General features: G+C 43.0%; 1 protein-coding gene and 1 long non-coding RNA gene across 2 annotated transcripts; one reads left to right on the top strand and one right to left on the bottom strand.

The window, feature by feature from the left end:
- Positions 1-196: 196 nt before the first annotated feature.
- LOC135077069 (programmed cell death 6-interacting protein) lies at positions 197-14699 on the bottom strand. Its single transcript, XM_063971662.1, has 12 exons — positions 14413-14699; positions 14084-14202; positions 11746-11873; positions 9124-9277; positions 8466-8590; positions 8143-8244; positions 7166-7879; positions 6792-6908; positions 4743-5102; positions 4093-4351; positions 2558-2694; positions 197-1002 (listed from the first exon to the last, which is right to left on the bottom strand). Exons 1-12 carry the CDS (start codon positions 14610-14612, stop codon positions 913-915), a joined length of 2505 nt encoding a protein of 834 aa, XP_063827732.1. The 5' UTR covers positions 14613-14699; the 3' UTR covers positions 197-912.
- A 1069-nt stretch (positions 14700-15768) lies between these two features.
- Positions 15769-21612, top strand: LOC135077068 (uncharacterized). Its single transcript, XR_010258378.1, has 3 exons — positions 15769-16075; positions 20985-21077; positions 21546-21612. It is a non-coding gene; the product is annotated as an uncharacterized LOC135077068 (long non-coding RNA).
- Positions 21613-25876: the final 4264 nt, after the last annotated feature.

The raw sequence follows: 25876 nt of genomic DNA, 5'->3' as shown, positions 1-25876 counted from the left end.
ACTTAAATTTTATTATTTGATACAAATTTACCCTAAGTCAATACCGAGACCGACTACATAGCCTGAAGTTTGGAACAGCTTAATTATTATTAATAATACATACTTGACTGCTCTGGTCTGTGAATCCGTCTCAGGCGTATTCATGTTCAAATGATAGATGTACTTCTTCAGGAAGTACAAAAATTAAATAATGGTGTTTAAAAAATATATTTATTTCCTAATTTATCATTTCATTGGATACTATAAAATATGGTTCGCATAAGTTAACTAAATATAAAAATAATACACTATACTATTAAAATGGTTAATTTTACATAACATTTGTTTTTATAAATTGTGTGCCTTCACTAGTTCTCTATATCGTGCATGTTAGTAGTATGCATAGTGGGGAGGCCAGTAAATAACAAAATTGATTCAACGATCCAAGATTCAAGGCAGGTAATCACAGTTCACCGACTATAACAATTAAAGATCTCAAGTCAAAAAGTATAAAATTATTACGTTACAGAAAATTAAAGCACAAAATATTTTGATAAAAGTTCTACTAAATTAATTCTTTCAGCAATTATCGTCTCAATGAAAACGTTTTCAGACCCATTCCCTGCATGAAATCAATGAACTTCGTTTGAGCCTTACATAAAAATGCATAAACAACACAGCAAAACCATAACAAAGTCGCACCAAAACGATGTAAACAAGTCTACGTCTCCTGCGCGCCCACGGGACGCCTACAAGCGGAATCGCCTTTCGAACAACAATGAATTCCGAGAAGCGGAGACGTACTTCACAACGATAAGAGACGCACGCATCATCTCACATTCCTTAGATCTAAGCGCTTATCCGATCGATATATCAATAGTCGTAAATAAGAATGCCAAATCGACGCTGGGCGGAGGCGGCCACGTGTCGCGCCTACTGCTGGTGCGGCGCGTAGGGGTTGTAGCCGGCGGGCGGCGGCTGCGGGTAGCCGGCGCCGCCCGGCTGCTGCGGGTACTGGTAGGGCTGCGAGCAAGAAACGTCTGCGTTAGACTCGTTGCCGTAGACAGTTATAAAGTTAATTCATTTCATCGAAAATTAGACAAGGTTTCAAAATTTTCACAGAAGATACATATTTCTAACAGACATCTGCCACTGCAATCACAGAGCGCCTTTCTTATGCGGTTGAAGAGCTAGAGGCTATTTTCGATTTTCACAGAAACCCATCTAATCATATGCCATGCGTTTTTTAGGAATAATGACTATGGCACTAATTACATGCCACCTACTAACAAAAAATCGTATCTGTCCATCAAGTCGTTCCGAAGATATGGAAATCAGCGAAACGTTACCGCAGCGACATTTAAAATTTCTCAAAAATTACGGGGGGCACAAATGTCGCTGCTTGACCATGGAAAGGCACAAATATAAGCTAAGGCTAATAGGTAAAAATCATGTCGCTGCAGTAACGTTTTCAAGCATTGCAGCGCAATCTTATTATTTTTCTTCAATTACTCCGAAACCTTATTGGGTACAAATGCAAGATTCTCGGTAAATTTACAGGATAATAAAGGCACAAGCTTTTCCACATATGCACATCTTGATTAGCGTCACCATGTCCCTGAGGTAGTAACGCACACTACATAGTATTGATAAAATAAAATTACAATCTAGACCAGAGCTTCCCGAACTGTGCGTCAGCATCCGAAAGGCGATCGAAAATAAAATAATGCAGAGAAAATGATGAGAGTATCAATTTCTGTACTTGAGATTTTTTCAAATAAATGTTGCAATATAACATGTATGTTTTAGTTCTATTGCTTTTTCGTGGTTTCCGTGAAAACAAGTGTATTCCTGTAAGCAGGTTTCAAGACGCCATCGGGTCTAAAACGATTGTTTATACAACAACTCACTCGATATTCGAAGTGTTTCAATGTTTTCATATACAGTGAGAATCTTAATAAAGTGCACATATGAAATAGATGAAACTAGACCTATAGTCCAGTCATTTGGTACAAAATAATGCCGAGAGCAATGAAAATTGGTATTTCTATAGATTTCGAGGTGCTCTTTACGAATTTAAACTTTACGACCTCGTTTGGTTGCCGCTCGCGCTGTTATATTGGAAAAATGCTGCCTAGTAGCAGTTTTTATTAAATGTTTTTAATCCCATTCAGAGAAATATTATGTTTTCTACATCAACTTCTCCATTACTTATTGTAAAGAAAACGGTTGAAGAGCTAGAAAACGTAATAACTTTTAAACTAAGAGGTATATCCTGATAAAATATTTGGAGAAATTTATTAAATAACCGGGCAGCGCAAGAACGGGCATTGTGGAAAACTTGGAGGAGGCCTTTGTCCAGCAGTGGACGTCATTCGGCGGAAACGAACGAACGAAATTAAAAAACCAAAATAACACGAGCTAAAATGCAGATTTTTTTCGAAATATAACATTTTTTTATTATTTGTTGCCATTTTCTGGGTATTTTATGTATTTTTTAGTATCGCCTGTTATTTAGCATATTACTGTTTTTTTCATGATATACAAGTTACATATTTCGTTACGTAAAGGATAGTACCTGGTATTGGTGCGCGGGCGGCATGCGCGGCGCGTGGTGCGGGTAGGGCAGCGTGGCGTAGGGGTTGTACATGGCGGGCAGCGGCGCCGCGTAGTACGGGTAGGGCGCCGCCGGCGCGCCGTACGGTAGCGGCATGCCTGCGACACGACACGAGTTACACACCTCACTTACCCTCGTAAGACCGAGTTTCATTTTACAAGGAAGTGAGACCGTCCTTCAAAATAAACTAATATTTCGTATCCAGTGAAATTTTTTTACATGTTATAGTTGTCCCACTGATATAATCGTTACTGGGGCTCTATATTATAATGTATTTCGCCCATTTTTCGCCACTTGACGTTGCAGAATCGTGGGACTTATACAGAGCCCCGATTACGGTAACTTTTAACGTCTACAATCCAGACGCGTTTCTGATTCTGCGATACGATTGGTCAAAACAGCTGACGTACGCTGTTGAACGACCAATCGTATCGCAGAATCGAGAAGCGTGTCTGGATTGTTGACGTTAAAAATTACCGTAATCGGGGCTCAGGATGGAAACGATAAGTGATCTCACTTGATAATTTCTAAATTTTATTTGATATCAAAAAAAATAGTTACTGATCCTGAAAGTGCTTCATGATCTATATAAAACGGTATCAATATAATCGGTTACAGAATAAACTGAATCTATTCGAAAAATCAATGCTTCCAGCTATCATGCATTTGGTACAGCCAAATAATATGTACATACTACAGAATAAATCGTAAAACTGGTTACTGATCCTAAAAGTACTTCACGAGCTCTAATCCAACGGTATCAATAATAGGTTACAGTTACTCTTTCGAGGCTTTGAAGCCGTAGATAAAACAATTAAACCATTTGGCGCGAAAATTTGAACAAAACTGTATGAAATTTTGAGTCGCCGGCAAGGACCTTCGATCATACATACTAGATCGATATAATTCAATGTTCAGGAGTTAGTATTTGTTGTTATAGCGGCAACAGAAAAATATAATCTGTGAAAGTTTCAACTCTAGCTGCAGATCGTGAAGGCACTAGCAATAATTACGACCGTAATTTGTTTTTTAATCTACAAGAACGTGACACAGTCGTGCAACACCTCCCCCCGCTCGGGTGTGCGTCATCAACACACTGACCTTGCGGCTGAGTCGGGTAGACAGCGCGGCGGCGGCGGGTGAGGTGGCGGCGGCGGGCGCGGGCGGCGGCGGGCGCGGGCGGCGGCGGGCGCGGCGGCGCCTCCCGGCGCACGGCGGCGGGCTCGTCGGCGGCGGCGTGGTGCTGCGGCGGCGCGGACGCGGGCCGCGGCGAGGCGCGCGAGGCCTCCGTCATCAACATACTGACCTTGCGGCTGAGTCGGGTAGGGCAGCGCGGCGGTGGCGGCGGGTGCGGCGGCGGCGGGCGCGGGCGGCGGCGGGCGCGGCGGCGCCTCCCGGCGCACGGCGGCGGGCTCGTCGGCGGCGGCGTGGTGCTGCGGCGGCGCGGGCGCGGGCCGCGGCGAGGCGCGCGAGGCCTCCGTCATCAACACACTGACCTTGCGGCTGAGTCGGGTAGGGCAGCGCGGCGGTGGCGGCGGGTGCGGCGGCGGCGGGCGCGGGCGGCGGCGGGCGCGGCGGCGCCTCCCGGCGCACGGCGGCGGGCTCGTCGGCGGCGGCGTGGTGCTGCGGCGGCGCGGGCGCGGGCCGCGGCGAGGCGCGCGACGCCTCCTGCGTGAGGTCCTTGAGCAGCTCCTCCTTCTCGGTCTTGCGCGCGAAGCAGAAGTCCGACACCTTGTTCTGGAACGCCACCAGCAGCTGCGGCGGAGACGTTTTATTTGTTATTTTATTTTATCAGGGTGTCCGTTCAGAGGTGATCGAAGGAAACTAAAATATTAATCAATCTGGAGTCCGCTTTCATCATCCGGATCATCTTATCCGTGGGTGATCAGAGGACGCCAAATTGTCGCGTTACGTTATAAATGCAAAACATAAAGCGTCCGCCGTTTGTCGATATTGTTACAATAGAAAGTATTTTTTTTTTATCTCAAAACGAGTTGCAATTGTTTTGGTCATAAATAAATATCTCGATCTCGAATATACGAGAAAAAGTCGTTACACTCCTGCAATTAATGGAGCAAAAACTATACGATGTCGTCACTGGGGTGCACCTAACGCACAACGTCGAGGCCGAGCTCCGGCCACCCACCTGCGTGAGGTCGTTGTAGAACTTGACGCCCTCGTTGAGGTTGCCGGTGAGGTCGCGGAAGGCGTCGTAGGCGGCGCACAGGCGGCCCAGCGCCTCGTCGCGGCCGGTCGCGCGGCCCGCGCCCGCCCAGGCCGCGTGCGCCGCCTGCACGCGCGCCGCCAGCGCCTCCTGCCGCGCCAGCGACGCGCCCACGCGCTCCCGCAGCGGGGCCAGCGCCGCGCCCAGCGCGCCCGCCGACAGCGCCGGCTCGTCCACCGCGCCGTCCGCCGCCAGCGCCGCCTCGAACTGCGCGCGCAGGTCCACCGACGCCGCCTTCAGCTCCGCCTCCGTCGCGTCGCGCTCCGCCTTCAGCTCCTCCACCTGCCGGCCAGTGGAGGGCTCAATGATAGGGCCCAAAAGATAAGGAGACATGTAAAGTGTCCCATAAGGGCTACCTTTTCTTTTTTTATTATTTTCTATAATAATATTTTGACGTTCTTAAGTGCCACTTGTGGTCTAAACTGAATAAATACCAGGGTTCGAAAATATCCGATATTTATTATAAATATCAAAATATCGGATATTTATGATATATATCCGATATATATCAACTTTGATATATATCAATTTTGTATGAAAGCCATAGTATTATTTTATTGTATTATTCATGAATACTATTGTATATGGGTCATTCCACAAAAATATGTCAACTCTTAGTCCGCGCCACATTTCACATGGAATATTTGTTAATATTTTATTCCAAAATTGTTAAATAACAGCTCGCAATGTGTTGTATTCATCACCCATTTATATTTTTTTAAACTATTTTTAAAACATCTTAAATTCCTTTTAAATAACCCATAACGTCATTCCCTATGCATGTCCGTACTCCAAAAGTTTGTGTTTTGGAACCCATATTTATAGAAACATCAACTTGATCCTTTGTTTTAATTAACGAATAATCTATTTAGACGTATATTACACCAAATTCTATTAATATTTTGCGGTTTCAATAATCAATAATTTGATTTTCTTAAGTTGAAAAAGAGTCCACAGCTTTTAACGTCATTCCCTCGCCACGCACTGATTTTATAATTTTGCGCTTTAATAAGTATTTAGAGTGAATGACATTTAGTTGAGTTTAAAGTACGATACGAAGTGATCTTTAGACCATACTGACTTTGCGGCAACCGTTCTTTGAATTAGTGCAAACGTGCCAATTGTTGCGGAAACATGGTGTTGATCCAGTCGCTTCGTCAGTCCCTAGTTGAGTAGCTTTATTGATTACAATAGGAAATTGTTTATAATTTAATAGTATTTACGTGTAGTTTTTTGGCTATTTTCGGCACATCGTTTTAAGCATCTTATAATATAAAATTAATCTGCATTTGTGTTAAGTTTTACTCCAAATCGTCAGTCCCTAGACCGTCAGGCCCTAGCTTTTAATGGCGCTAGGGACTAAGTTACTAGTTATGGAATGACGTTTTTTATAAAGTGAAAATTACAAAACAACTACATTAAGTATATTAACTTATCTATAAATGTTAAGGTTATAAATTTTATACTTTATAAAAAGTCATTTGAGTAATGTAGTATGAAAAAATTTAAAGTTATAATTTCTCCTAAAATAAAGCATAAAGTGACTGGCCCTTTTAGACATAACATAATTAATATGTAAACTATAATTTACACTAATAAAGTATTCAAAAGCACCTTAAAAAAGTTTAGGACAAAATGACGTCGAAAATATACACATTTTCATGGAATGACCCATATGTGTTACATAAACATGTTTTTAATGTTTTTAAACCTTAAAATCAGACAAATAAAGCAAAAACATAAAATATTCTTTTAAATACGGCAAAATCAACTAAAAAATAAAAATCATATGTCAAAAAGTACAAATACAGTAACAAATTTTAAAAGTTGATATATATCATCAAAACCGGCTTGATATATATCGGATATATATCCGATATATATCCTCGAACCCTGATAAATACTTTTGATTTTTTTGAGAGTCCGCGGCTGTGTCACACCGAGAGCGGAGAGCCGCCGGGCGGTACGTACCTCGCGCATGAGCTCGCGCAGCGTGGCGGCGGCGTCGGTGTCGGCGCCGGCGCCCGCGGGCGCGTCGGGCACGCCCGCCGTGATGCCGTCCTCGCTGCCGCTCAGCAGCGCTATGTTCTGTAAGTTCACAGAGGTCGCATGAGAGATCGTTCAGCGCCACCGCGAGGATCGAATGTGAACCGCAATAGTGAAAATATAGATCTAACACTTTTTTTAAAACATTTTAGCCAACATAGCGTTCTCTAAATCTAAGAGTCGAGCTTGCAAAATAATTTCAGCGTGTGACGTCGTCCGTTACGTTCTCCTGAGATGCATTCGAGGAGAGGACGAACGCGTTTCGGACGTATCTCAAACCGTCTCGTCTCGACACTGACCTCGCGGTGCTGCTGGTACTTCTGCTGCACGATGTTGTCGGCGCGCACGGCGTTGTCGATGATCTGGCGGTACTTGGCGGCGTTGGCGCGGAAGGCGTCCGTGAGCTTGGCCGAGGGCGTGCGCGCCCAGCGCTCGGCGAACTGGCGCCGCAGCGCGTCGTCCGCCTCCTCCTCCTCGCGCAGCAGCCGCTCCGCCTCGTCCAGGATGTCGCGGTTGCGCTGCAGCAGCTCCGGCAGCTCGGCCATGAGCCGCTGCAGCTCGGGCAGGCCGCCCGCCGCGCGCACGTCGGCCGCCTTGGCGCGGATGGAGGCCGGCAGCGCGCCGTCGCCCGCCGCCTCCACGCACGCCGGCAGGTTCAGCGACGCCAGCACGCCGTTGAGCAGCTGCGTGGCCTCGCGCAGGCGCGCCACCTCGGCCGCCGCCAGCTCGCCGCAGCGCGCCGCGCTGGCCGCCTGCGCCTGGTGCACCGCCAGCGGCACGAGGCTGGCGAACAGGTCGCGCTCGGCCGCCCAGCGCTCCTGCGGCGGCAGCGGCTTGGCCACGGGCGCGCGCGCCACGGGCTCGAGCGCGCGCGCGTCGGGCACGCGCTCGTGGTAGATGAAGTCGTTGTCCTTGACGGCCTCGGCCAGGTGGCGCGCGGCGCGGGCGCCCGCCTCCTGCAGCGGGCCGGCCGCGCCCGCGCGCGCCGCGCCGCGCAGCAGCTCCACCGCCAGCTGCGCACGCGACGCGTTACAGGGCGCTCGTTGCCGACGGACGCGACCCCCCGAAAACGTAGGGACGCGTCCTTCGGCACGTCGTTAGTAAACTTCAAGCTTAGTTACAACAGGATATTGCAAAATTCCCACGGGAACGGGAGTTAGCGGGAAAAATCATTTGTATGAAAAAATCTAAACCGCGTAAGATAGTGAAGGGGGTAAAACGGGATCCACGCGTACGAAGTCGCGGGCGGCCGCTAGTTATGAATAAAATATTATACCTGCAGCCGAGAAATCTCCTCTCCGACGCTCTTGTTGGCACGACAGACTAAACTCTGGTAAAATTGAGTGAGCCCACGGAACGCCATCTGTTTTGCAGTCACCTAAAAGCGAACAAGCTATATTAAATTACGACAAGGAATCGTGAAAACTGCCCGCCCGTGAACAAACACAAACAACAAACAAGCGCACCGTTCATCGCTCTCCGGGCCTCCCACGTCCACTCTGTAAGAATTTCAAGCGTTCCGGCCGGAAAACGAGCCAGAGATCCAGATCTACACGTGATCCAAAACATGTAAGTCGTATCTTACGGGGGCGGGCGTACCGTGGGGATCCAGTCGCGCTCCCACAGCGGCTTCAGCGCGTCCTTCTGCAGCGCGCGCAGCGCGTCCGTGTACAGCTCCTCGCACTGCGCGCACACCTTGGCCACCATGCTCTCCTTCATCTCGTCTGCAAGCACACGCGGATCATACGATTCATAAAGAAATTTTAACTCAAATTAATAATTGTCGTATCCAACAAAAAATATACAGGGTGGAATTTTGTAATGCCACCTGGAGGGAAAGTTTACTCAAAGAAAACATTCCTTTATTTTTGAAAACAAAGAGAACTGCATTCAAAGATTTTTGAAAATCCACTACCATACCATATAATTTTCTGTAAATAATAAAAATAATTTAAGATTTCATGGTTTTTCTTTCATTTAATTTATCAAGTTTGTTAGAGAGATTTCATCCATAAACTTAACCCTAACGATCGATGCAATAAAAATACAGGGTGTAATTTTTAACAAATTTTAGTTGGTTCGATTCCCGGGTGTCTCATACAAATTTTTGGAAATCTTTGAATGCAGTTCTATTTCTATTCAAAAATAAAGGAATGTTTTCTTTGAGTAAAATTTTCTATCTACAGTATTAAAAGTACTTTCCCTCCAGGTGGCATTACAAAGTTCCACCCTGTAGATCAAACAGTCGGTGGGTCACCTCGGATGCACTTGTAGGCGATGACCTCCTGCGCCTGCGCCAGCATGAGCTGCGCCAGCGCCGCCAGCGTGTCGGGCGCGAGGTCGGGCGTGGTCTCCTGGTGCACGGCCAGCATCACGTTCGCCTTGAGGTACGTGAAGATGCCCGCCGCTTGCTGCGACACGATACTCTCGATTATGTACGCGAGGAGCTTTCATTTTTCATAGCTCTCGGGTATGACTGATGAAAACCGTAATTTTTTTAGACGACTCAATATTTATATTTCTAACTGAAAAAAATGGTAGGTACGTAGCGCCATTTTTTTCTTTTTATAACACAAACGATTTTCTCATCGTGTAAAACTTCCCTGGACTACGACGGACATTTCAAAACCAAAATAAGCTAAATTGGTACAGCCTTTCTCGAGTTTTAGTGAGACTAACGAACAGCAATTTTTCAAATTTTTTATAATATCGCACGTTCATAATCAAACCGTCACTATACGAAATTGGGAGAAATTGAGTTAACAACGCCATCTATCAGCGCTCCGCGAAAAGTGCATGCTGTAAAAATCCCACGCTTAAAGCTCAAAAAGTTCGGCAGATATCACTAGTGTCGTTATGGAGTTTAATGGGAAAACCGGCATTTGTTGTGAGTAACAGTGACACGTTTTTAGTAGTGACGGGATCTGGACGGGCACGCCGTGATAGTTATGTAAACTCTGTGTTGAAAAACGTCATTTTTAGCATAAAGACGCTTTTACTCCAAAACCATAAGATAAGTCACAATAAAGTCATACGAAAAACGCCTTAAAAGAAAAAGTGACAATATTTCTCTTACATTTTTAAAAACATTGTTCATCACTTCGTAGAATATTGTGTTTATCCAAATAGTGAAATATTAAAACAACAAGAAAGATTTTTAAATGATTAAGTAGTTATAATTTTATCTAACAAAGATGCCACCAGGCAATCCAAACACTAGTAAAATCAAAGAAATTATCAAGGTAATTACTACTTTGTCTAGCGTTTGTGGACTATGAAAAAGCCTTGGATTCGATCGAGATCTGAGCAGTGCTACAGTCTCTTCAACGGTGCCAAATTGACTATAGATACATCGAAGTGTTGACAGGCTTGTACAAAAACGCCACAATGTCGGTTCGTCTCCAGGATCAGGACTCGAAACTCATCCAGTTGCAGCAAGGGGTGAGACAGGGAGATGTCATATCTCCGATACTGTTCAACACCGCCCTGGAAGATGTTTTCAAGCTTCTGAACTGGAGCGGATTCAGCATAAATATCAACGAGTACATAATCCACCTTCGATTTGCGGACGATGTCGTAATCATGGCTGAGACTGTGGAAGATCTAGGCATAATGCTCGATGGCCTAAGTAGAGCCTCTCAACAAGTGGGCCTGATGAATGAGTATGAAAATGAATATGGACAAGACAAAAAACATGTCAAATGTCCATGTATTATCCACTTGTCTGGAAACTCTACACTCGAAAGTTTGTTGACCTGGGACAAACAGTCCAGTTACGTAGGTCCAACTTCGAGAAAGAGGTCAATCGTCAATCCAACTCGGCTGGGCAGCGTTCGGGAAGCTTCGTGATATTCTCACGTCCGAAATACCGCAGTGCCTCAAGACAAAAGTTTGATCAGTGTGTGTTGCCAGTGATATTTTATGAATCTGAGAGGTCACCCAAAAGGTGATGGAGCATGCGATGCTCAGTTAGTTTCCCTACGTGATTGAATCAAAAATGAGGAGATCCACAGGAGAACCAAAGTGACCGACATAGCCCGCAGAATCGCTAAAATCAAGTGGCAGTGGGCGGGGCACATAGCTCGCAGAGGTAATGGCCGCTGGATAATGATCCAGAATTTAAACCTACTTCTCTGAGCTTTTTTCCCATGAAAAAACACTATCTAGTTCGTCAAGTTCATCGAGGTCATCAAGTTCTTGTTGTTTAAAGGCTGCCTGAACAAGAGAGTACCTTATTTTCTACGAAGTTGATTTATGTGATGTAATTTTATAGTAATTTCATGTGTGTAACGTATTTATTTCTGATCGAGAATTTACATTTATTACTGTTACCATTGGTACCACTTAATCCAAATTATTAAGTTTTAAGTTCATTAAAATTACTGATTTTTCTATGTTAGTTTTATTTAATAATAATCATTTTAAAATTTTTCATCGTCAAATTTATATGAAAATAGTGACATTTCTACCGGAATTAATAATACAACATTAACATGTTTTTAATTGAAAACTGTCACTGTCTCAATTTTAGTGGAAAAGTGACACTATTTTTAGGTAAAAAATTAAATATTAAATAAACCAGTAAGATAATTTGAAAGATAATTATATTTCCGTAAAAGCCAAACAAGCCACTACTGGTATTTAACAAAAAACAAAACATTTAATAGCATTTTGCTCATTTTGCAAAGGTTTTAAAATTTGAGCATTTCAAATGCTTTTCCTGAAAAATCGACTTTTTTGTATAGTGACAGTTTGATTATGAACGTGCGATATTCTTAATATTTATGATGTATTCAATTTGCTCAGCAGTCAGCAGTTGCAACGTATACCACTGCTCTTGAATATTAAAATAGTCAAAGAAAAGCTTAAAGAAGGTAACCTGGAAGAGTTTGGCGGCCAGCTTGAGGGAGTCCTCGGTGTCGAGCGGCTGCTGCGCCGCCAGCGCGCTCTGCAGCGCCGCCATGTTGAACAGCACGCACATGCGCTCGTACGCCAGCGAGCTGATCGCTGCTCACGTGCCCAATGCATTTCCATTAGTATGCTTTGTAAATTGAATACCAATAATGCAACCCCTTTCAACAGCGCTAATTTATCTTTGATATTTATAAAGGTAAAAAGATACACCCATTCCTTTCACCATTATTGGAAATAATAAGTGAAGCAAACAGAAAAATATTACACAAACATAATACTTAGTTAAACACAATATGAATAGCATGAAATGACACACCAAAAAAATTTTATACAAATTATTAATAAATTCTTCAATCAAATGACTCAAAAACTACTAGCTTCTGTCTGCCTCAAATATTGTATGTCACAGAAAAACTATTTATTTATTTCTCTTCATAATATTATTACTATTGTGCATTATAATGTTTAAAAATTCAAACTATCTCTATACCCAATTTCATCAAAATCGGTTCATGCATGAACGCAATACATTCAGAGTTTCACATTTATTAATACACACACCGGCAGATTTAGAGGAACGGAAAAAAAAGCATCAATATCATCATTATTTTAGGAAAAAAATGCCTAATTATGACATTATTTTTTAATTTAATTCTAAATATGAAAAAAATAATTGCCAACAGTATATTTTTTTAATTATTTTGTTTAAATTACCCCATCAACAGTTTCGTTGAGTGTTTTGAATTGAATGAAGCTTTTGCTAATTTGGATTTCTTTTACGTGAAAGATGTTTTTTTCTGAGAATTTTGTTGTGTAAGCATTCAGTTACTTATAAGGGTTTATTATGCCCAGCTTAGCACCGTCAGAAATCATTAAGGCAGATGAAATGAGAAGTAATGGCCATGCATACAAATCGGCTGCCGTAAGACGTCGTTGATCAGTATCGACCACCCATGGCAGTAACCAACGGTACAGATTGATCATTTCTGTCGTTAGGAGGAGGGTTCAAGTCAGAAAAAGGCGTACTTCGCGACGGGATGACCGTTTTTTACAACTTCGAGTTTTCAGAAAGTCGCGGTTACCTGCTGTTCAAGCCAGAAATAACCTTAAAGACACTCGAGGAGTAAGAGTGACTGAGCCCACAGTTCACAGGAGATTTACTGAAGTTGGTATAGGGTCGTGCATACCCGAGAAAGCTCCAACTTGTGACACAGCACCGAAAAAACATATTGAACTTTTCACGTGAATATCGTGATTGGGTCTTGAACGACTGGAGGCATGATCTCTTCACTTATGAGTGCAGAGTTCTCTTAAACCAGATCGATGGAAGATAGCGAATATGGAGACACAAAGAGAACGTAACATTTAGTCTTAATTTTGAAAATATCGTGGTTTATGGAGGTAGCTTAATTCTGGTGTGGGGAAGGATTTGTTTGGGAGCTCGCACGGGGTTAGTGGTGGGTGATGGAGGAAATACGACTTCTGAATGGTACACTAGGAACATTTTAGAAGAACATGATGTGCCATTTACTCCATTTATTGTGGACTCCTTTAGTTTAATTCACGATAATGTTCGTTTTCACAGTGCTCGCTCAGTACAGGCACATCTAAACCATTTGGATATGTACCCATGATGCAGTGGCTGGCAAGATCCCTAGACAAGAATCCTATAGAACATGTCTTGGACTTTCTTAAAAGATGTGTTAAATTCAGAATACCACCGATGGTGTTGAGAAACGCGTTACTAGAGGAATGGCAGACATTGCCCCAAAATACCCTTCATAACATTAACTGCAGCATGCTCAGATGAATGGAAACCATCATCAGAGCAAGAGGGGGAAATACCCATCATTAATTAATTCATTTGGTTAGTGATAAGCTACCCTAATTTTTAATCTGGCCACAATTTCTAATTTTTGTTCAAAACTGAAAAATTGAAATTTCGTTTCGATGATTTTTTATTAAATAAAAACGACTAAATATTTAAAAAATCTATGTTATTTTATTTTATTTTAATTATCTCTTTATTTTGTATAATAAATATTTCATAGATCAGTAGTAATTTTCCTTATTTTCATACTTTTTTTTGCGTTCCGCTAAATCTGCCGGTGTGTGTATAATTATCAATTATTTTTGACTTACATTAGTGCAATGCTCATGACTATGGCTGGGTTGCACCATCTTACTTTAACTTTGACAAATGTAAAAAATCTGTCAAACTCCATACAACAAACACCGGATATCGTTAGAGTTATGGTCAAAGTTAGGTGGTGCTACTCAGCCTAAGAGTTAGAAATACTCACTAAGACTCATCCGCCCTCCAAATATTGAGCCTTTATCAAAAGCATCTTTCCATTTGAATGGGATTTGCACCTCCTGTGGTGGTATCTTCTTCTCAAGAGCCACGAGCTGATCATAGTAACTGCATACAATGAAACACAATATTTATAAAACTACCTACAGCCAATTAAGCTTTATATCTCTCAGAACAATGACATCATTACCAACTTTAAAATAAACATTTGTTTCGGTATACCGATTTAAAAACTAATTCTATAAAGGAGCTAAGATATAAGTAATGATTCAATGATCATCTAGATGACTCATAGCTAACAAATATTGCGCTATTTACCTGTAAATAACCTCGAGCGAAGACTTTTCGAACACTTTCCAGATAGCGTTGGTCCTCAACCTGCTGAGTTCGTTGAGAGCATCGCTGTAGTCCTCGGTGCCCTTGTCTGAATTATACGTCGATTGAATAAGATTTTTCAACGGCTTAACTATATCAACGTCCGAAGACTTTTTTAACGGAACCGACAACAACTCAGCCATTTCTGCGAATGATTGAAAAGGTACCTATTTCCGTAAAATGAAAAATGACATGACATGACATATTTTTTTTTTACAATACCACCAAGTGAAAATTACAGGTGGAAAAAAATGGAACTAATGAAATCTGTGTATAAATTCGCTAGAATTTGACAGTGTTAGTTGGAAGTAGCGCCCCCATTTCCGCGACACATTAATTTGTGCATTTGCATGCATTTAAATCACAGATAAAGATAGATGCAGCATGTGAAAAAATTTGTATGAAGCCGAGCGTGCCACTTTTTAAACGTCATTAGTGTCATTTTAGCGAATTTTAGTGATTGCCGCAACGTAAAAATAATCGTATCATCGTACTGCATTCGCAAAGTCATCGAAAGATATCGTGTGACTCGATTCGACAATTAATTAATTCCGATAAAACTGATAATTTCTTAAATACAAAACCAAAAACATCTTTATTTACCTTTTTAAATAAATTAATTCTTACAAATCGTCAAATCTCGTTTTTTTTTTACCCTACCAGCATTTCAAGACAAAAATTGGTCAAGTGCATGAATACATGGATCAGTGTGTGTCTTATTGTTATAAAAGTAAGTACGGTTCCTTGTGATCGGTATGAGTGCACCACATACACGGACCATGGTTTTAACTCTTGGAGTACATCGCAGGATATGTATTAAAAACAATGCTACTTTATACTTCTTCTACTGCTACTTTATTCTAATTAATTATTTGTTACTTGTGCTGTTAATTACAATTCTCAATCCGTAAATAATTTCTTCTTTCTACCGTGTTCGTACTACTGTCCTCGTAAAATCATCGTAACCGATTGTTGTAATCGGATTACATGAACATCACTCGACCATGTATGTCCATTTGGACATATCGGAATGGCACGCTTTGACGATCAACTTGCTGCATCTACTCTAATCCATATCTGTGATTTAAATCAATGATCTGTCAAAAAAATAAGCAAAGAAATCATTGTTTAAACTACATTAAATATGTTAAATTAAATATTATGTGCTCGCTCTGTGTATACCATATCTTAAACATAGAAATAAATTAATTTAAAACAAATAAAAATTGATACTACAATTTAACAAAATAATGATAGGAATCTATTGCACCGAAATTATTTAATTTTAAACGTGTGTATTGTGATTGTGACGGGGTCACGGAAATCATTTAACTTTAAACATGTGTATTGTGTAGTCCACAATTAATTAAAAGCACTGATATTATTCAATTTTTATTAAAACATTGCCCATAATACAGTTACGCGAAGCGAACAATGAAACGTAAAAAACAGTCATCATGACGGCGGGAGATTCAATTGTTTTGGCTCACGGTGTCTTGTATTGATTGCCCGTCATGTGAATAAAAATATTAGGTACAACTAAAAGGATAAATTTGTTGTGAATCTTGACTAAAATGGTGATTAAAACGAAGCAATTTGGAAGAAAGTAAGTGTACCTAAGTAGTTCATACGTATTTTCGTTAAACAGGTTCTTGGCTTGCCTAAACGTCACTATAACATGGGTTCAATGTTTACGGCATTGCTTTTACATTCAGAGGAAACGAGGAAAGGTTTACAATACATTTCTCCTTCTCCAAGAATGTAGTGAGCATGCGCGATGCCTGGCACTAGCTTGGACCGGCGGCGTGCGTGGGCCCGTCCCGTAGCCGTAGCATTCCGAGCGTGATTCGGAGACTCGACTCGGAGTCCACCGGTCGGCGCCGCCGTGGCACCTCGTGTGAAAATCGTGACCTATCGTTTCTGAGCTGTGATTCCTTGGTCTAGCTCTGTGAATCTAAATACATCAAAAGTAAGTCGTATGCTAACTAATGCGTTCTAGCTAAAACTTTCGGATGCCATGACATCCACAGAGTAAATTGTAGTTGCATTTACAACGGGTTCTAATAACCGTGCTAGCTACGTGGCAAACTGTTGCTCCTACAATCGATACAGCTCGAATGTGCTTTTGTTTTGGTCACAACATTTCAATACACTAACGTGTATAAATAGGAATAGAAACTTACTTGTCCTTTTTGTAAATACGCAAAATAAGTAGTCACAAAAGCCAGTCAGTACTACTTGGTAGATAAACGTTGGTCCTACCCGAAGGAATAGGAAATGGCTTGCGTCGTAGTAGTTTGCTAATTCTTCAAGTGTAGGTACACATAGGTATTAATAACCGTGTGCGTGTGCAATGTCAGTGGGAATAAGTGCAGCCGTCGCGTCACAAGTCGCGTCGACTACAATAACGCCCATTGCAGTTGTTTGGTCGATATTTTTTTTCACTGAAAATGTGAATGTTAGTTCAATAAACTTGTTTTATTCAAGGACTCGAACACTGGTTTTATAGTTTTACTATATTCATAAATGTTTTATCGTGCGCGAGTCTGAATCGCATTAATATTTTCATTTCTCTCCAATTTCCGAAATTCGTATTTTGTGTGAGGAAAAATTTGTTTATTAATTTGTAAATCGAAATAAAAAGAAAAAATGTGAACTAAATCTGCCGCCCCTTAGAATTTGCCGCTCTAGGCTTCAGCGCCTTCAGCCTGCTGGTAAATCCACCACTGATAATTTTACTAATAACTTCCTTGATTATAGTAAGTAACTAGTATAGTTAAGGTTGGAGAAAGGATCACTCAGTCCACAATTCCACGTGCACATAGCGTGACCCCGAGGCCCGAGCCGAGTGCATGCTAACTTTAATTCATAGAGCATTCTTCTTTCTGTACTTAGGTCGAATATTGAGATTTCCATTGCTTTTTGGTAGTAAAAAGTTTGCGTGAGTTATTCGCTTCCGCTGCGCTGCCCGGCTGACCCACTGCGACCGCGCCATAAACTACTGATTACTTAAGTACAACAAGACTCATTTATTTTCCTGACGTTACTGCTGCATAACACGCTACTAATACTGTAAAATAATATTTTGCTTTACCACAATAGGCTTAGGCTGAGTTGCACCACCTTATTTTAATTGTAACAATAACCGATACTTTTATACTATATCCAGGGCCGCGCCGACCGCCGGCAGCGCCTGTGTGCGGAACCTATGAAGCGCCTCTTTTCTAATGAATCGTCATAAAAAAACGAATTTAAATTATTTTTAACGAATATTTTAATTGTTAATTTTGACTAAAATAAATGTTCTTCAGTTTTACAGTAGGTACTTAGATAATACACTCGACGTCAAATAAATCGCACCTCCCGCGAAAAGCATTTTCAAACGTATGCATCCCCACTTCCCACCATTATTGGTACCATTTAAAAGCCTAGTTCTAACCTTCATTTCATTAAAGGAAAGGTTTTTACCCCAAAAATGTGTCTTTAGAAGGATCCAGAGTCACTTCTTCAAAAAACAGGTAGTTACGCTAGAGCCAACTTTTATGGCTATAAAACTGTTAAGTTGGGATTAATCGCTATCCATCTGTTAAAGAGAACACGTGAGATCATTATTTAGTTTTATAACCATAAAAATTGGTCTAATTGATCCCATAGGTGGGCCCAAAGTGAGGTATTTTTTCAAGTCACATTTATGGTATATGTTAATCATTTATTAAGAAATTAAATGTGTTTTTCTTTAAGGATATTTATTGGGCTTTCAAATAACACCAATATTGTTGGGGCACCATGATTGTGTCAGAAGAAAATCGTTAAAGTTCGCGTCGCGGAAGGTGCGGTTTATTTGATGTTGAGTATATTATCATAAGTGTACTTAGGAATTAGGATACTAAATAGGTAAATCCCGTTCGTTCTGCTTGCCAATTACTACGAACAAGAAAACTCGAACTAAATTTTTACATGCTTATTACAAAGAATTGTATATTTAAATATTAATAACAAAGAAGCTTACTTGTTTCTAATCATAATAATACTAATATGACTATTACGTACCTACCTATGCTATGTAAAAACAGCAAGAGTCTAACTTTTTTTTTTATATTAGTGCTACTGAAATGCACTTGCAACTGGTGCTAACAAGAATATTTTAATCATACTTAAATTATAATACAGGGTGTTTGGCGGAAGATTAGACATACTTCGTGGGTGTATAGGTAAGGTCATTTTAAGAATACAAGTTCGCCCATTTTACCCTAAGTGGGCTATTTTTTAAATTTATATTTTTGTTTTAATTTATTTTTTTCCGAAATTTGACCTAAAAACTGCTTTTTTTTTCTCGCGTGTTTTGAATCGCTTTTATTATTTCAAATTAATATCGAATATGTCTTAAGTCAAGTAAAATAAATTTCAGATCCAGATAATGATTGGATAGCTAGTTACGAGCCGCCAAAGTTTAACAAAAGTACGAACCATAATAAAATAACTACTTGGAATTCTATTTAAAAAAAAATTAAAGATGACAGTGAATTGCCAATGATCTTAAAAACATCTCTAGCTTCTCTTCTTTCCAATGATATTATGTCACATGTAGCCTAATTAGATGTTGAAATTCGTCAAAAATTCAAAGTTTAGGGAAGAAAATGGAACAGTAATACAAAAGTTATCCATGCAAAGTAAATTTAGAATTTTTTTACTGTTTTTTCTTCATAATGTGGTTATTATTTTTAAATTGATTTTGAAATAAAACACAAAAAAAGTAATGAAAATGAGTATAGCAGAAAATATAACGATGTTGGAAGAAGCTTTGTATGGATAACTTTTGTATTATTGTTCCATAGTAACGGCAAGTTTATTTTTGTTTAAAATAAATTTGCCGTTCCAAAGTAAAGTTATGCAAATCGCTCTTTTTCGTTAATTTATTTTTGCGAACATAACTATTTACTTACTTCAGTAGTTACTTACGTACTTAGTAGCTCACTGGGTAAAATGGGCGAACTTGTATTCTTATAATGACCTTACCTATATACCCACGAAGTTTGTCTAACCTTCCGCCAAACACCCTGTATACTGTGGTTTTGCCTTGGCTATCTCGTTCGTTAAAATCCCCGTGGCGGGGAATCCCCGGGACCCCATCCCGTTTGTGTCGCAACTCGCACGCATTGCATCGGGTTGCGTTCATAAACTCACTCATAGTCATAAAAAAATTGTATTACAAACTCGGCGCCTCTACGGTTCAAAATATGTAACTAGTACTTTATGATTCAAAAGAACTACCGCCGTTTTAACGTTGAGCTCGTAAGTAATCTATACTTATAATAAATCTGTAGAGAGGTCAATTCTGTACATGAAATATATTTTCAAAATAACTAACAGGGGGTGATTATTAGTGATCGATACTGATGCCAAAAATGCAATCAGTAAAATTTTTGTCTGTCTGTCTGTATGTTCCTTATAGAAACAAAAACTACTCGACGGATTTTAACGAACTTTGGTACAATTATTCTTCATACTCCTGGGCAGGTTATAGTATACTTAGGAATTCCCACGGAAACGGGAATTAGCGGGAAAATCCTTTTGTATAAAAAATCAAAACCGCTTAAGTTAGACGCTTTTTGGCAAGCAGGTACCTTAGTAAACTTAAAGCTTAGTTACAACAGGATATTGCAAAATTCCCACGGGAACGGGAGTTAGCGGGAAAAAACATATGTATGAAAAAATCTAAACCGCGTAAGATAGATGAAGGGGGTAAAACGGGATCCACGCGTACGAAGTCGCGGGCGGCCGCTAGTGTAAACTAAACTAAAACCCTAAGCGTAACATAATATAATAAATATTGAGAGACTTGTTTAATAAGCGTAATAATTGTTTTGTTGCGCTTGCGCATACTGTACCTACTTACTTATCAATATCTACTCCATTTAAAAAAAAAATAGGTGGCAGTAGCGGCGCGGCGCCCCTATTGTCTTGGCGCCTGTGTGCGCCGCACACATCGCACACAGGGGAGGCGCGGCCCTGACTATATCCCGAAAGAACGCTATTCCGAATATTGTTAGCCCGAATGCACGGAAGACCGAATAACTCTAGCCCGAATGTACGGAAGACCGAATGCACGCACGGAATACCGAATAACTCTAGCCCGTGCCCGAATGCACATTGCTCGCTATCCCGAACCATGGAAGACCGAAAGGGTCACTTAGCGCGTTTTAGGGATGTTAAATATGTATTTAATCGATTTTTATTTAAATCGATTATTACTTTTTATTACGATATTTGCGACCGTTTGTCAACCAAATCCCATTTAAAATTTCAGTTTTTCTTCTACACTTAAGTACATACATAACTAAAAGACAGAAGTGTAGGTAAGGCATTTCCTAATGAAAGATGGTAGTCTTTTGGTTGACAAGAGAAGAAAAAGCAAGAAGAAGACAATGACAATGATCAACAGTTTCCCGTAGGCAATCGGATTTTTTTTTATCTTATTATTGTGTAAGTAGTTAACTAAGTAATCTTTACTCCAGCTTCAGAGAGGTTGCGCCTACCCACTTAAGCGGCCCCAGCTGGAAAGACTTTAGCGTCACCCAACCCAAGCAGGCGGATAAACGGCCTAAGAGGTATGCCAGTTTCTGAAATATTTAAACTGAACTTTGAATAATGAGCAGAAAATGAGGTGGAGGGTGGGCGGCACTGATTGTCCTAATGAAGTCCGCGCCCCCAGCCAGGAAGTGCGCGAGCGAGCACTTTCGAAGCGTTCCTTTGTTTTAGATATTTCATTCGTACAGCTTCTTTGTTTTATCTCCTGTACCTACTGGCTGCAGCTGGTGTTTCATTAATGCCTGCTGCCTATTATATTGTATAGAGGGTTTTATAATAATGTGAGATACTTGCGTTTGCTGCAAAGCTAACTAATGCTCACAGCCATTGTGAGCATTAGTTAGCTTTTCAGGACAATCGAAGTCGCACTCAGCCTCTCGATCGGGGCATCGTGCATCGCTGTGAGCGTGTTTCAGGCAGGCAACGCGTCTGTCGAACAACACATGCGGCAGAACGTTAACGGCCATCGTCAAAACGATCCGTTGCAGACTAGAGGTGGTGGTGCGCGAGGCGGAGGAGGAGCGCGTGGACGTGATCGACCTCGGCGCGCCGCGGCGCCTGCGCAGCGCCCCGCGCGAGCTGCCGCGCCCGCCGCGCCGCCGCGCCTACACGCCCAACCCGCGCCTGTGAGTACCGCCCGCCCGCGCCGTGACTACCGCCCGCCCGCCCCGCTCACCGCCGCCTGTCGCAGGTACCCGGGCCCGGCCGCCAAGCCCAAGCGGCGGCCTCGGCGCGCGGAGCCCCGCGGGCGCGCCCGGCGCCGCGTGTTCCGGCGCCCGCTGCCCAACTCGCGCCTGTACCGGCCCGCGCCGCGCCGCCTGCCGCCGCCCGCCCGGCCGCCGCGCGGGCCCTGGCCGCCGCCCGCGCCGCCCGCCCGGCCGCTGGACACGGCGTCGCGCGCCGCGCTGCGCCTGGCCGCGCGCCCGCCCGCGCCCCCGCCCGCGCGCCCGCCCGCGCCCCCGCCCACGCCGCCGCCGCCGCCGGCGCGCGCGCGCCGCCTCGTCGTGACGCTGCCGGCCGGCGCGGGCGCCATGGACGCCGCGCGCCACTCCACCAGCCCCGACGACTGCTCCGACGCCGACGCGCTCTCGGCGCCCAGCGAATTCCTCGCAGAGGTGAGTGGAACCCTTCGCTTGACCGCTTTCTGATGTGAATGATGAACCGCGAGCATCCGTATAACCAGTTTCGTTATCTCGTTCATAGCCTCGGTTGCACATGTTAACTTGAATCGTAATTACGAGCGCGTGTTTCGCAGTTCCTGTCGGCGATCATGCGGCGGCAGTACGCGGAGGCGCTGAAGTACTGCCGCCTCATCCTGCAGTACGAGCCGCACAACGCCACGGCGCGCGGCTTCTACCCGCTGCTGCGCCACAAGCTCCAGCGCGGTCAGTGCTCCCGCCTTTACGTTCGTCGGAGCTGGCTCTCAGATTCAGATGTTCAAATGGAACGGCCAGTGCTTCCACATTGTTAAACTTTTTTAAAACTACACGTGCAAAAAACGTGATCTTTGATGTTTATTTTCTCATGCGAATGTCATTATAATTAAGCCTTATGTCTTTTTTTTAATAATGACTGGCAAGTACAATTGACTATACTTAGTTGCTTTTTCTCAGTATTTGCCATTGTGTTTATCTCGAATAGGGTGCCCTTGCCATTCTTCTGGGTTTCCCCCGATTTGTCCTAGTTTTTAGAGGGCGTTCGGGGTGCGTCCGGGCGGGGTTTCATTTGTAGTCCGGGTTTAAAAATTTAATTCTTAGACTGATTCCGGGTGACGCAACTAAGTTTTTAAAAAACCTGTTGACATGTCCACATGGGCGTACTCAGCTTCTGGCCCAGGGGGGGTAAGTCATACCCAGATTCTGGGTATGACTTAGGTACCCCCTACCCTTACCCTTCTGGGTATGACTTACCCCCCCATGGGGGGCAAATCAGATTTTTTAGGTTGTAGGTGTTATCGGTACAATCTACTAAATTATCGCACACGCACACTACAATAATGACGTTTGGATTGCTCGGATCAAACTCTTCGCACCCCGCGCTTCCATCGACCAAAAATTGGTGGGACGCGTCTTCGTGGATGGCACGATCTATACATTCATGTCCGGGTTCTGAGCTGCAAATCCGGGTCGCAACACGCGTCTCGTCCTAGTTGCCTAGAGATGTCACGCACGAAGCGCTGGTAGGTCCCAAAAGATAAGCTTTAAAAACAATCTTTTTTAGAACACAAGGCTAGGCACCACTAAGTGCAGTTCCAATCTCTGTCCGCAGAGGGCTCGGTCGGGGCGGGCGGCGCGGGCGGGGCGGGTGCGGGCTCGCGGCGCGGCAGCGGCAGCGACAGCAGCTCGTCGGGCGCGCCGCGCTCGCCGCCGCGCTCCAGCTCGCGCTCGGGCTCCGACTCGCGGCCGCAGGTGAGGGGCGGGGCGGGGCGGGGCGGGTGGGGCGGCGAGCGCGGCGCTCACTGACGCGACTGTGTTGCAGTGGTCGGCGTCGGCGGGGTCGGCGGGCAGCGGCGCGCGCTCGGAGTCGGGCTCGGTGGCGTCGCAGTCGTCGCTGGAGCTGGACTCGTCGAGCGGCAGCGCGGGCCCCGCGAGCCCCGCGCGCGACGCCAACGGCAACCCGCAGGCCCCGCGGGACTCGCGCGCGACCGCAGGTACCGTGCGACGAACGATCGATGTGCGGTTTTCTTCACGAATTCGAATCCGTGCAGCCTTTTTGTGACCGTTTTTCTGTTGAAATTTAGACGGTATCGCGCACGACGACTCGATCCCTGCTCGACTCCAAAATACTCGAGGGTTGAGGTTGAGTTGTTGCAGGGGTCAACTTGTCAGAGTCGAGCGATCTTGGGATTGAGTTGTCGTAGAATCTATAATTAAAAGATTAAAAATAAAATACAAAAAAATACATTCTACATTCACTACATTATCGGTTTACTACATTATTATTTGTGATATCTTGTTATGCCTATAGTAGAAATTATTTTATTTTCCCTTACTTTTTTCATTTAATTATCATATACAGGATGGAATTTTGTAATGCCACCTGGAGGGAAAGTACTCTTAACACTGTAGATAGAAAATTTTACTGAAAGAAAAGAAAGAGAACTGTATTTAAAACAAAAATCGGATATTCACTACCATACCATATAATTTTCTGTACATTTTAAAATTAAAATAATTTAAGATTTCTTGGTTTTCCTTTAATTTGATTTATCAAGTTTGTTAGAGAGATTTCATCCTTATAAAGGGTGTCCCAAAATTAACGAAACTTTTGAATTAACTAGAATACATAGTTTTTAGCCTTTTGATTGTATTATTTTTATTGAATCATAAAGTACATAGAATAGGGTTATTTATGGAATAACACATTGGGCACTTTACTTAACCCTAACGATCGATGCAATAAAAAAAATACAGGTTGTTTAATATATTTTAGTTGGTTCGATTCCCGGGTGTGGCAAGAAAATTGTGGAAAATCTTTTAATGCAGTTCTATTTCTTTTCAAAAATAAAGGAATGTTTTTTTTTGAGAAAAAAAAATTTCTACAATATTAAGAGAACTTTCCCTCCAGGTGGCATTACAAAATTTATATGTATTTTACTTTGCATCTTTTAATTAAAACTTTTGTATGTTTTTTTACTAATAACATAAAGCTCGTGTGTGTAAATGTTCGCACCATAAATTATGTATTGTTATAACACACTATGCCACTTATTTCAGATGACTTGGAGAACGACAATGACGTTTCTCACCTCAAGGTAAGAAACGCGAAGCAAATCTCAGACAGATAATTCAAACGCGATATTATGTAGTTTATGACCGTAGTTAGGTCAAAACCTTAGGAGACCTTCCTAAAAGGCTTTTGATCAAACTTTACAGTTTTAACAGACTTAAAAAAAAGGTAAAAGTACGGTAAGCAGTAAGTACTTATGTGTTTGCAATAAATAAAAGATGAAAACTGTGAATGACCGGGGCCCTATTGCGCTAATTTGTAATGTCTCCAATTCATTAGCGTTTTATCTTCAGTCGCATTCGACTCGCGCTCCAATTTCATTCCAGCTGATGTGCAATTCGGTATCACGGTATAGTTCACGCGCTAACAAAGACGAACAGATTTATACACTTTCTATTAAAAGTTCGATCCCTTATTTTTGAATCTAAAATTACTAATACACAGAAAATGTTCGTGAAGCTAGCTTTCTGTCAGCTTTTACGTAAAGGGGCAGTTGCGCTCCAATTAAGTTTCAACTTCGTTTGAACTAGATGTCAAAACGACACCGCGATACGGATTTGTCAAAACAGCTGAAGTTCGTTCGTCGTTCAGTCGCGTTGCAGTTGAAAATTTTTAGCGCAATCGAAGCCCTGGTTCCTCGCGCACGCGCGCGTCGAGTGAGGCTGCATCCACTCGTGCATGCTCAGGCGCGGGCCCGCGCGGGCAGGCCCGTGGGCTGCGGCTCAGCGTCCCGGTGTGTTGCAGAGCGCGTCGTCGGCGTCGCTGCGGCGGCTGCGCGCGCAGTTCGCGTGCTCCATCAAGTAGCCGCCCGCCCCCGGCCCCCGCCCCCGGCCCCGCCCCGCCGACGCACCTGTATATTGTACATGTAGAGACATATCTATTGTTGTTCACGTCGTTGTATTTAAAGAGGACGTTTATCGTGGTTACCGTTTTGATCGGGTTTATTAGTGTTATTGCCGCGGCCGACCGTGGCGGCCTCCCGCCGTAGGACCAACGCGTAGGCATATCTCCTTCGTCCTCTCTGTTGTCGTTGGTGTCCGTATTCTTGTAGTACCACCTGCCTATCCAGTGACGTCACACCGAATTTGTC

The sequence above is a fragment of the Ostrinia nubilalis genome, chromosome 12 (genome assembly GCF_963855985.1).
Source record: "Ostrinia nubilalis chromosome 12, ilOstNubi1.1, whole genome shotgun sequence".
Lineage (NCBI taxonomy): Eukaryota > Metazoa > Arthropoda > Insecta > Lepidoptera > Crambidae > Ostrinia > Ostrinia nubilalis.
Note: the sequence above shows the minus strand (reverse complement) of the source record. Positions and strands in the feature narration are given on the sequence as shown.

Bases quoted from the DNA above. Each gene is read 5' to 3' on its own strand.
- LOC135077069 (XM_063971662.1), bottom strand. From the start codon at position 14,612: ATGGCTGAGTTGTTGTCGGTTCCGTTAAAAAAGTCTTCGGACGTTGAT. The intron at 14,203-14,412 runs GTAAATAGCGCA...CATTGTATGCAG, and splicing joins TCGCTCGAGGTTATTTACAG to TTACTATGATCAGCTCGTGG. The intron at 11,874-14,083 runs GTGAGTATTTCT...GCACGTGAGCAG, and splicing joins TGGAGGGCGGATGAGTCTTA to CGATCAGCTCGCTGGCGTAC.